Source organism: Cervus elaphus, chromosome 19 (assembly GCF_910594005.1).
Source record: "Cervus elaphus chromosome 19, mCerEla1.1, whole genome shotgun sequence".
Taxonomy (NCBI): domain Eukaryota; kingdom Metazoa; phylum Chordata; class Mammalia; order Artiodactyla; family Cervidae; genus Cervus; species Cervus elaphus.
The window spans coordinates 49,105,406-49,116,988 of record NC_057833.1 but is presented as its reverse complement, the minus strand read 5'-3'; the positions used below and the strand labels follow the sequence as shown (position 1 = coordinate 49,116,988).

The 11,583-nt window shown below is 42.1% G+C and overlaps 1 protein-coding gene across 2 annotated transcripts in view; it reads right to left on the bottom strand.

Annotated features, from left to right (window-relative positions):
- Positions 1-1,064: 1,064 nt before the first annotated feature.
- Positions 1,065-11,583, bottom strand: part of SLC12A8 (solute carrier family 12 member 8) — a 147,553-nt gene continuing 137,034 nt past the window's right edge. For both annotated transcript variants that reach the window (XM_043875234.1, XM_043875235.1), the window contains exons 13-14: positions 5,199-5,259; positions 1,065-2,115 (exon numbers count right to left, since the gene is read on the bottom strand). In XM_043875234.1, coding sequence (XP_043731169.1) covers positions 1,953-2,115; positions 5,199-5,259 — 224 coding nt within the window. In that variant the 3' untranslated portion in view covers positions 1,065-1,952. The remainder of the gene's footprint in view (positions 2,116-5,198; positions 5,260-11,583) is intronic.

The window sequence follows — 11,583 nt, the reverse complement described above, 5'->3', positions numbered from 1 at the left end:
CCCCAAGGTGCAAAAACAGTAATTATAAACTAGATGTCACTGTGAAGTTACCATAAACTAGACCTCACTTTCTAGGGGAGAATGTTGAGACCTAACGGCCTCTCATCATGACATCCATGCCCCAACTTGCCTTAAGCCTATTTCACCCAACTGGTCAGTGTTACTCAAAATGGGGTCCAAGGGTCACCTGAGTTGAATCACCTGAGGCACTCATTAAAAATATAAAGTCCAGTACTCATCCCAAAGCTCACCTCTAGGACTGAGATGCAGAAATCTGCACTTTTAACAAACCTCCCTGGTTTCTTAGCACACTGACTTTGAAAAACTCTACTACAGAAGAAGGGCTTCCGAGGTGGTGACAGTGATAAAGAACCTGCCAGCCAATGCAGGAGACCTAAGAGATACAGGTTGATCCCTGGGTCGGGAAGATCCCCTGGAGGATTGTATGGCAACCCACTCCAGTAATCTTGCGTGGAGAATCCCATGAACAGGGGAGCCTGGTGGGCTATAGTCCACAGGGTCGTAAAGAGTTGGACACAACTGAAGTGGCTTAGCATGCACGTACAGAAGAAAGAAGTCAGAATGACCCAACAGTACTTCCCTTCGTCGCTCAGTGGTAACACCACCGATTCTGGGCCAAGACTGATTTCATGCAGGAACAGCCCCTCCCATGGCCCCTAGACTGGATGCCTGTGATGAATGCCACACTAGAAAAAGTCAGTTGTCAAAGTGTTAGTCACTCAGTCGTCTCTGACTCTTTGCAACCTCATGGACTGTAGCCCACCAAGTTCCTCTGGCCATAGAATTCTCCAGGCAAGAATACTGGAATGGGTAGCCATTTCCTTCTCCAGGGGATTTTCCCAACCCAGGGATCAAACCCGGGTCTCCTGCACTGCAGGCAGATTCTTTACCATCTGAGCCACCAGGAATGCCACACTAAGGAACCAAATTAGTCCTGTCCCCTCATGTGTTCATACTGCAAAACAGCTGCTGAGGTATCTGGAGTGTGGGGCACCACACATGCTTTTGAGAACGTGAGTCACCATTAAGTAATTCATGGTAATTTAACTTTTTAATTAAAAAGACCTTCACTAAACAATAATAGCTTACAAATGCAAGTCCCCTTTGATCTTGCAATTCCACTTTTGGGAGTTTATCCTACAGATATTCATTATGCTTATACATATGAACACGATCATTCCCTGCAGAACTGACTGTAATAGCAAAAGACTGGAAACAATCCAAATGCCATCACTGTAGAACTGATGAAATAAATTATAGCACATTTATACAATGAAAAATAATGAGGAAACTGTGTATGTATTGATATGGAAATGTCTCCAAGATAGATTGTTAAGGGGAAAGGCAAGGTGCAGAGCACATGTATAATATGCTACCTTTTGTGGGCGAAAAGGGAGCAATAAAACTCCACACTCCTATTTGTTGTCTATTCGTAACGAAATGCAGGTAGTGAGTGTACCTGAGAACAGTAGTTATCTCTGATGCAGGAGATGGGAACTGAGCAGATGAGAAACAAGAATGGGAGGGAGACTTTTCACGGTATATATGATTTCACTTTGGGGTTTGGAACCATGTAAACATATTATTTATTCAAGGAATAAATAATAAAGCTTAAAATAATCATTTATTGTGGCCCTGAGAACAAGCAATCTGGCCTGGTTCTCCACACCTGCAAGTCTTGGTGTCCATGTGGCGCTCTTCAGACTGGGCGCATGTTGCAGGGGCCACTGCAGTGGGTACCTGATTAGACGTGGTGCTCCAGACCAGAATGCTCATTTCCATTGTGCAAGACAGCAGGGGGAGGACAGGTCTTTGAGTTTCTTACAGAGGAGAACCAGCTCCACGGAGGTTCTGGAAATTGGGTCCACTGCACCCTGGACATCTCCAGAAGGGGAGGGTTCTGGGCTGCCTAGTACTTGAGGACTTGGTGCCTAGTACTGAGGCATCAGCTCTTCCCGGCTCACGAGGGAGGAGTGGTGGTAGCGATCCCGGGTGGCGAAGTCTGTGTTCTCCTGGGTGAGCTGAGTCATCTCCATGTCAACCCTAGTCAGGGACGGTGCCAAAATTATCTGCTCTTGGGGGGATCGCAAGCTCCTTTGGTGAGAGAAACATGGAGGACAGTCAGAAGGAAAGACGATAGTACTAACCACTGGCAGTCAGTCTTCTCTGGGATGGAGAAATGATTTGCAAAAACATCATTGTGCCTATTACTTAATATGTATTAAACAACAGAACTGTCGAAAGCTCTATGTACAACACTTCATGAATCCAAAGCACTAGAAATAAGTATCAAATAAAGAGTGATATTTACCTTCCTTAGCAGAAATGTATAAAACTATAAAAATAATCTTCCAAATGCTGTGGTGTTGGGGCTCAATAGCTCTACTTGGCCTTTTTGTCAAATGAAATAATGGAATGGAGAGGCTGGAAAGTGGAAGCAAATAAAAATAAAAACCTTCTCTTTAGTTCACCGGAAGGAAAGATGAATGAGGAACAGCCCAGGTTTACAGAGTAAGCAGTTATGCGTAAAAGCTTTGGCACCAAGCTGGCCTGCAGGCAAAAAGTGAGCTCCAGAGTCACAGAAAGGTCCACATAGAGTTGGAGTTGGAAGAAACTGGTAGAGAAAAATGTTATGGATACGTGAGGAAAGTGCTGGCAGCAGAAAGACGAGCCAGGCAGCCAGGATATCCAAAGAACACAGTCACAGCTCTGTCACCAGTTAGCCTGGCGGCCTCAGGCAAACCTCTTCACCTCCTTCTGCTTCTATTTCCTCACCTTCTCAACCCCCTTCTAGTCACTGCAGTGTGTTAGGTCCTGAAATCACCTTAGGCATAGATTTCCTCTTAAATCTTTACTTTGTAGGTAGTTATGTTGAATTGTTTAAATAAGGAATATATTTTATAGTTATTAAAAAATGGTAGAAACCTTGTTATAAATCTGTGGAACTTAAGCAGAAAGCTTCACTGACTAGAAAAACATGCTGTTATAGGACTTCAGATCACACGACTAAGGCTTTGCAGCCACTTGATGAGAACATATCTAAATTAGAGGGGTTGGGCTTTCTGAGAAATGAACTAACTTCTATAAAAGTTGAATGTGCAAGAAGTAAGGTTAGGAAGTGACGGAAATGCCGTACCAGTCAACATGTGTTTCAGGTAAAACCATAATATTTTTCTGAGTTCAGGGAAATAATACACTTCACTATCTAGTCTAGAACGGCCTAAGAGTTCTCACCTGGGCAGTTGCTAAGACTTCAGGAAAGAAAGCTTCTCTAAGGTCAGGCTTAATTTTACATAATTCTGGGAACTGTAAGTGTAACAGAGGAAGTAATACACCCAAACTCCTTTGCCCAAAACACCCTACAGTTATTCCTCTTCTTTGGTTTTGAAGAGCATCTGGGGTGACAGTTGTGAAAAAAATTCAAAATTACAAAAAAGAAAACACAGCAATCAATTTCTACTTTTAAGTGGTCACGATTTCTAGGTCCTTTCCCCTCCTGAACAGTCACCACAAGATATCGCTCAGTAGCCATGATGAGGCCAGTAAGCTTGATGCTGACTCTTAGCTGAGGCCTCTACAAGTCCACGGAGACATGAATAGTGTAAACTAGATTCTCTTCCAACCAAAGCACTGTCATTTTCTAAGAATAATCTCCTCCTAACACATTCTTCTTTCTACATAGCACAACAGTGACCTCTGAGGTGAAATCCCAGAAATTCAGAGATCAAAAAGGAATGCTGACCTCCCATAGTCATTTGTAGGCTTTCAAACCTACAATACCTAAAAATATTCATGTAAATTGGATAAGGCCAAATATACTCAGCCACACACCAGTTGCAGCTCCAGAATCTGAAGGCAGCTTCCACACAGAATCTATTTCCACTTAACCTCTACTTGCCCTCAGGACTAGGATCAGTATAGGTGTATTGTGACCTGAGTCACCAAGCTGGTGCCTCAGCCTGAAAGAGAGGCAGAGAGTGGCCCCCACCCCTCCTACAGCTTCACACAGGACATTCAGTTCAGCTTCCAAGCAGATGGCAGGGAATTGCCCCTCTCCACCCCACTCTCCCTGCCAGCCCCCTCCCTGTTGGTTTCCATGACCCCTGCTCCTGACATCATCATTTTTCTAGCATCCAGGGTTTAGCATCCAGGTCATTCTTGGACTGACTTGAACAGACAGGCAGTGTTTATATTGTCTTAAAACAGATTCCTGGGCACTTCCCTGGTAGTCCAGTGGTTGAGAATCCGCCTGCTGATGCAGGGAACACAGGCTTGATTTCCAGTCCAGGAAGGTTCCACATGCTGAGGGGCAGCTCAGCCTGCGCACCACAACTACTAAGCCTGTACTACAGAGCCCAGGAGCCATAACTGAGTGCCCATGCTGCAGCTACTGAAGCTGGTACATCTGGAGCCCATGCTCAGCAACAAGAGAAGCTGCCACAATGAGAAGCCTGCACACCGCAGCTAGAGAGCAACCTCTGCTTGCCAGAAGTAGAGAAAGTCATATGCAGCAACAAAGACCCAGTACTGCCAAAAACAATATAAATAAATAAAAATTCCCAGAGTCTTGAGGCCTCCAAAGGTGAGCAAGCGTTGGCACTAGAAGCATAGAGGAGGAGGAAAGAAATTGGGGTACTCATGAAGCCTTACCTTCCCTGAAAGGCTTTCTGCTGTTTCTCAGGAAAGTTTGTTCCTCCCTCTCCCTGGGTATTTGAACACTGAAGTCCCACAGAAATCCTGCAGGGTCACTACTCTGTTTCTGTACTTGGTCTCTGCACTTTCACCAACACAGTCGTGTCAACTACTTCTGACTTGAGATGGAAGAACGGAAGTTCTTGGCCTTGAGTTTGTGTGTGTCAGTACTGATGCTAACGTGTCTTAGATTGTGAACTCACTAAAAGTAACTCTCTCGACTTAGATCTCTCAGCAACCAGATTCTAAAGAAAGCCTATGTTCTCAGTTCCTGAGGATAAGAAGAGAAGAGGGGGCCAGAGGAAGCTTCTGATGAGCTAAGGCAGAGGGGCTGGGTGGTGAAGGGCAGTGAGGAGCAGTCTGAGTTTCCTTGAGGTTCTCAAACATCAGGCATTCACACCTCAATTCACCCAAGCCCATGAAGCACCTTTAGCACCTCCCAGGCCAGGCATCTGCCCTCATCCTGGCCCCAGGTTGGCACAGACCTGTAGGAGGGGATCAGAAGGGATCTCATCCATCTTAAAAGGCTGAAGTTGGAGGCTAAACCTGCAAGGAAGGCAAAGACATAAAACTTTATGAAGATTCTATGTAAGCATCTACAATCCCAGGTTTTAATGGGGTAAATATATCCCCTGATACACACAAAGAAGAGCACAATTTTCCCCTCTTTTTAGGTCTAATCGAACTACATTCATTGTAATACTCTCTGACAGTAACCAGCTAAGGACTTCATACTTATAAGTAGTTTCCAAAAATTTACTTCTAAACTCCAAAATCCCAAGAAAGAAAATTAATGTGTTAAAGAGAAAGAAGCAGATGACTTGCTAATTTCAGTCTTAGGAATTATTAATTTCTTAAAATTTTGATAATTTTATTTTTAGATTCAAACTGATATGTGTTAAATATATGCTGTAAAATCCGCCACTAGACCATATCCTCCACGAGGACAAGAAGCACATCTTTTTCACCCAGTAAGACTCATAGTACAACAGTCACAGCATCTGGCCCTTAGGAAGTTTTCTACAGGTGTTAAGTGACTCAAATAGCCCCAAATGTAAAAATGTTAGAGCTGAAGTTCAAGATGAGACTGTTGCTGATACTGACCAAATAGCCTGCCATCAGATACACTGTTTAGAATAGGTTTTATCAATTTTTTAAAGTTTTTTTTTAATCCATTTCTCCTTTTGTGTGATCACACAAAATGAATTATATATAACTTTAGGAAACCAAATGAAATGTAATTTTATAAAATGCTTTTCCAAATTACACATACTCATTCCACCAGACATGTGTGTGTGTGTGTGTGTGTATATATATATATATTTCATATATATATGCTTGAAAGTTGATTAGATCATGTTCAATATATGATCAGGAAGTAAGCATTATTTTAAGAGGGTTACGTTAGAGTCTTGGCTAACATCAACAGCATGTAGCTGATAAGACATATTTACTGAATCTCATTTAGGGTTCTAACGGTTAGGGGGAGGACAAATTTTAAATTTGCATTAATAATCTGCAATTGCAAAGAGAAAGTCCCTAATATATTTTGACATTGTCAGAAGGAAGAAAATAAACATTATATTAATTGGTCTTACTTATTTATGACCACTTTGATTCTAAATTATCTATATTTTAGATGTAAATTTGCCTGAAATTTGATTTCATACTTTCCTGTTAACAAATTTCTGAGAAATATTTAAATTTCTTAAGATTAAACTAACTTCTAAGAAATTCAGAAGCAATCACTGATGTAATCACTGTTAATTAAAATATATCTATCCATTAAATTGGGCTTCCTGGGTGGCGCTAGTGGTAAAGAACCCGCCTGCCACTGAAGGAGATTTAAGGGGCCAGGGTCCAATCCCTGAGTTAGGAAGACCCCCTGGAGAAGGAAATGTCAACCCACTACAGTATTCTTGCCTGGAGAATCCCATGGACAGGGAAGCCTGGTGTGCTACAGCCCATGGGGTTACAAACAGTCGGATATGACTGAAGCAACTTAGCATGCAATGCATGCATCTGTTAAATTAGCTGATATAAGGACACTTAGCATGACTTTTTCTAAAACATTATTTTTAATGTACACATGATTCAAGTGTTTGAAGTGCATTTCTTTCAAAAATATATATCAAACTACGCTAATTTGATAGAATTTCTTTTTCAGTTTGCCTGGATTGTTACAGTCCATCTGACTACATTATTTAAAAATTGAGACACTAGAATGTTGATGAAAAGAGCTCTAGAATGTACCTTTCAAACAGCTTTATTATTGAGGAATAAATAACACACAATAAAGTGTTGAGAATATTTTCTTCCTTTCTTTGTTCTTCTTGCTCTGGCACTTGGGGGTCTTGACTCCTAGAGAGAACAAACAACTCCCCTATGAGCACACTTGATATATGGTGGTGGTTTAGTTGCTAAGTCATACCTGACTCTTGCAACTCCATGGATTGTAGCCTGCCCAGCCTCCTCTGTCCATGGGATTTCCCAGGCAAGAGAACTAGAGTGGGTTGACATTTCCTTCTCTAGGGGATCTTCCCCACCCAGGGATTGAACCCACATCTCCTGCATTGGCAGGAGGTTTCTTGACCACTGAGCCACCATTACTTTGCCAACAAAGGTCCATCTAGTCAAGGCTCTGGTTTTTCCAGTGGTCATGTATGGATGTGAGAGTTGGACTGTGAAGAAAGCTGAGAGCTGAAGAATGGATGCTTTTGAACTGTGGTGTTGGAGAAGACTCTTGAGAGTCCCTTGGACTTCAAGGAGATACAACCAGTCCATCCTCAAGGAGATCAGTCCTAGGTGTTCATTGGAAGGACTGATGTTGAAGCTGAAACTCCAGTACTTTGGCCACCTGATGCGAAGAGCTGACTCATTGGAAAAGACCCTGATGCTGGGAAAGATTGAGGGCAGGAGGAGAAGGGGACGACAGAGGATGAGATGGTTGGATGGCATCACCGACTCAATGGACATGAGTTTGGGTAAACTCCTGGAGTTGGTGATGAACAGGGAGGTCTGGCGTGCTACAGTCCATGGGGTTGCAAAGAGTCAGACACGACTGAGCGACTGAACTGAACTGAGCCACCAGGGAAGCTGCACCTTTGATACACAAATCAATTAATCCAGAGCCCACACTCCCAACCACTTCCTTTATCAAGCTCTTATACATCAAGCCAGTATTCCCCTGCCTTAACTCACCCCAGGGCCAAATAGTAGACAACTGGAGATGACCCCTACAACCCACAGCCCCTGCAATTACTCAAACTATCCAATCCTAAACTTACTCAACTATGTACCTGCCTTGCCCATTCTTTCCCACTAAAACTCCCCTAAGAGCACACCTTTGATATCTGGTGGGCGTAAGGGGCCATACTCTCCCCTTGACCTCTTTTGCCTCATGACCAACTCTGGTCCTTCCCCTGTGGCCCTACATAGCCCTTCTATTCCTAGAGGTCTGTGAGTATAAACTTATTTCTTCATTTCTGTGTCTGTGTATTATTCTACCTGATTAAAACAAGCCCCAGGTACATTTTTAGAATAAACTAAGTGTATTTAAGAATAAGATTGATTCTTTGTAGCCAGAGATGGAGAAGCTCTACAAAGTCAGCAAAAACAAGACCAGGAGCTGACTGTGGCTCAGATATGAACTCCTCATTGCAAAATTCAGACTTAAATTTAAAAAAGTAGAGAAAACCACTAGGCAATTCAGGTATGACCTAAATAAAATCCCTTATGAGTCTACTGTGGAAGTGACAAATAGATTCAAGGGATTGTGTTAGTATGCTGTAATGTTCTTTATCTTTCCGGCTTACTTCACTCTGTATAAGGGGCTCCAGTTTCATCCATCTCATTAGGACTGGTTCAAATGAATTCTTTTTGATGGCTGAGTAATATTCCATGGTGTATATGTACCACAGCTTCCTTATCCATTCGTCTGCTGATGGGCATCTAGGTTGCTTCCATGTCCTGGCTATTATAAACAGTGCTGCGATGAACATTGGGGTGCACGTGTCTCTTTCAGATCTGGTTTCCTCAGTGTGTATGCCCAGAAGTGGTACTGCTGGGTCATATGGCAGTTCTATTTCCAGTTTTTTAAGGAATCTCCACACTGTTTTCCATAGTGGCTGTACTAGTTTGCATTCCCACCAACAGTGTAAGAGGGTTCCCTTTTCTCCACACCCTCTCCAGCATTTATTGCTTGTAGACTTTTGGATAGCAGCCATCCTGACTGGTGTGTAAAGGTACCTCATTGTGGTTTTGATTTGCATTTCTCTAATAATGAGTGATGTTGAGCACCTTTTCATGTGTTTGTTAGCCATCTGTATGTCTTCTTTTTTTTTTTTTTTTTTAATTTTTTTATTAGTTGGAGGCTAATTACTTCACAACATTTCAGTGGGTTTTGTCATACATTGACATGAATCAGCCATAGACCTACACTTATTCCCCATCCCGATCCCCCCTCCCACCTCCCTCCCCACCCGACTCCTCTGGGTCTTCCCAGTGCACCAGGCCCAAGCACCTGTCTCATGCATCCCACCTGGGCTGGTGATCTGTTTCACCATAGATAGTATACATGCTGTTCTTTTGAAACATCCCACCCTCACATTCTCCCACAGAGTTCAAAAGTCTGTTCTGTATTTCTGTGTCTCTTTTTCTGTTTTGCATATAGGGTTATCATTACCATCTTTCTAAATTCCATATATATGTGTTAGTATGCTGTAATGTTCTTTATCTTTCTGGCTTACTTCCCTCTGTATAATGGGCTCCAGTTTCATCCATCTCATTAGAACTGATTCAAATGAATTCTTTTTAACAGCTGAGTAATATTCCATGGTGTATATGTACCGCAGCTTCCTTATCCATTCGTCTGCTGATGGGCATCTAGGTTGCTTCCATGTCCTGGCTATTATAAACAGTGCTGCGATGAACATTGGGGTGCACATGTCTCTTTCAGATCTGGTTTCCTCAGTGTGTATGCCCAGAAGTGGTATTGCTGGGTCATATGGCAGTTCTATTTCCAGTTTTTTAAGAAATCTCCACACTGTTTTCCATAGTGGCTGTACTAGTTTGCATTCCCACCAACAGTATAAGAGGGTTCCCTTTTCTCCACACCCTCTCCAGCATTTATTGCTTGTAGACTTTTGGATAGCAGCCATCCTGACTGGTGTGTAAAGGTACCTCATTGTGGTTTTGATTTGCATTTCTCTAATAATGAGTGATGTTGAGCACCTTTTCATGTGTTTGTTAGCCATCTGTATGTCTTCTTTGGAGAAATGTCTGTTTAGTTCTCTGGCCCATTTTTTGATTGGGTCATTTATTTCTCTGGAATTGAGCTGCAGGAGTTGCTTGTATATTTTTGAGATTAATCCTTTGTCTGTTTCTTCATTTGCTATTATTTTCTCCCAATCTGACGGCTGTCTTTTCACCTTACTTATAGTTTCCTTTGTAGTGCAAAAGCTTTTAAGTTTCATTAGATCCCATTTGTTTAGTTTTGCTTTTATTTCCAATATTCTGGGAGGTGGGTCATAGAGGATCTTGCTGTGATTTATGTCGGAGAGTGTTTTGCCTATGTTCTCCTCTAGGAGTTTTATAGTTTCTGGTCTTACATTTAGATCTTTAATCCATTTTGAGTTTATTTTTGTGTATGGTGTTAGAAAGTGTTCTAGTTTCATTCTTTTGCAAGTGGTTGACCAGTTTTCCCAGCACCACTTGTTAAAGAGGTTGTCTTTTTTCCATTGTATATCCTTGCCTCCTTTGTCAAAGCATACTAACACATATATATGGAATTTAGAAAGATGGTAACGATAACCCTATATGCAAAACAGAAAAAGAGACACAGAAATACAGAACAGACTTTTGAACTCTGTGGGAGAAGGTGAGGGTGGGATGTTTCAAAAGAACAGCATGTATACTATCTATGGTGAAACAGATCACCAGCCCAGGTGGGATGCATGAGACAAGTGCTCGGGCCTGGTACACTGGGAAGACCCAGAGGAATCGGGTGGAGAGGGAGGTGGGAGGGGGGATCGGGATGGGGAATAAGTGTAAATCTATGGCTGATTCATATCAATGTATGACAAAACCCACTGAAATGTTGTGAAGTAATTAGCCTCCAACTAATAAAAAAATTTAAAAAAAAAAAAAGATTCAAGGGATTGGGTCTGATAGAAAGGGTGCCTGAAAAACTATGGATGGAGGTGCATACATTGTGCAGGAGGCAGTGATCAAAACCATCCTCAAGGAAAGGAAATCCAAAAAGGCAAAATGGTTGTCTGAGGAGGCCTTACAAATATCTGAGAAAAGAAGAGAAGCAAAAAGCAAAGAGGAAAGGAAAGATATACCCGTCTGAATGCAGAGTTCCAAAGAAAATAAAGGAGAGCTAAGAAAGCCTTCCTAAGTGAACAGTGCAAAGAAATAGAGGAAAACAATAGAAAGGAAAGACTAGAGATCTCTTCAAGAAAATTAGAGATATCAAGGGAACATTTCATGCAAAGATGGGCACAATAAGGGACAGAAACAGTATGGACTTAACAGAAGTAAACGATAATAAGAAGCGGTGGAAAGAATACATAGAAGAACTACACAAAAAAGGTCTTACTGACTCGGATATCCATGATGGTGTGATCACTCACCTAGAGCCAGACATCCTGGAAGGTGAAGTCTAGTGGGCCTCAGGAAGCACTACGAACAAAGCTAGTGGAGGTGATGGAATTCCAGCCGAGCTATTTCAAATCCTAAAAGATGATGCTGTTAAAGTACTGCACTTAATATGCCAGCAAATTTGGAAAACTCAGCAGTGCCATAGGACTGGAAAAGATTCGTTTTCATTCCAATTCTAAAGAAGGGCAATGCCAAAGAATGTTCAAA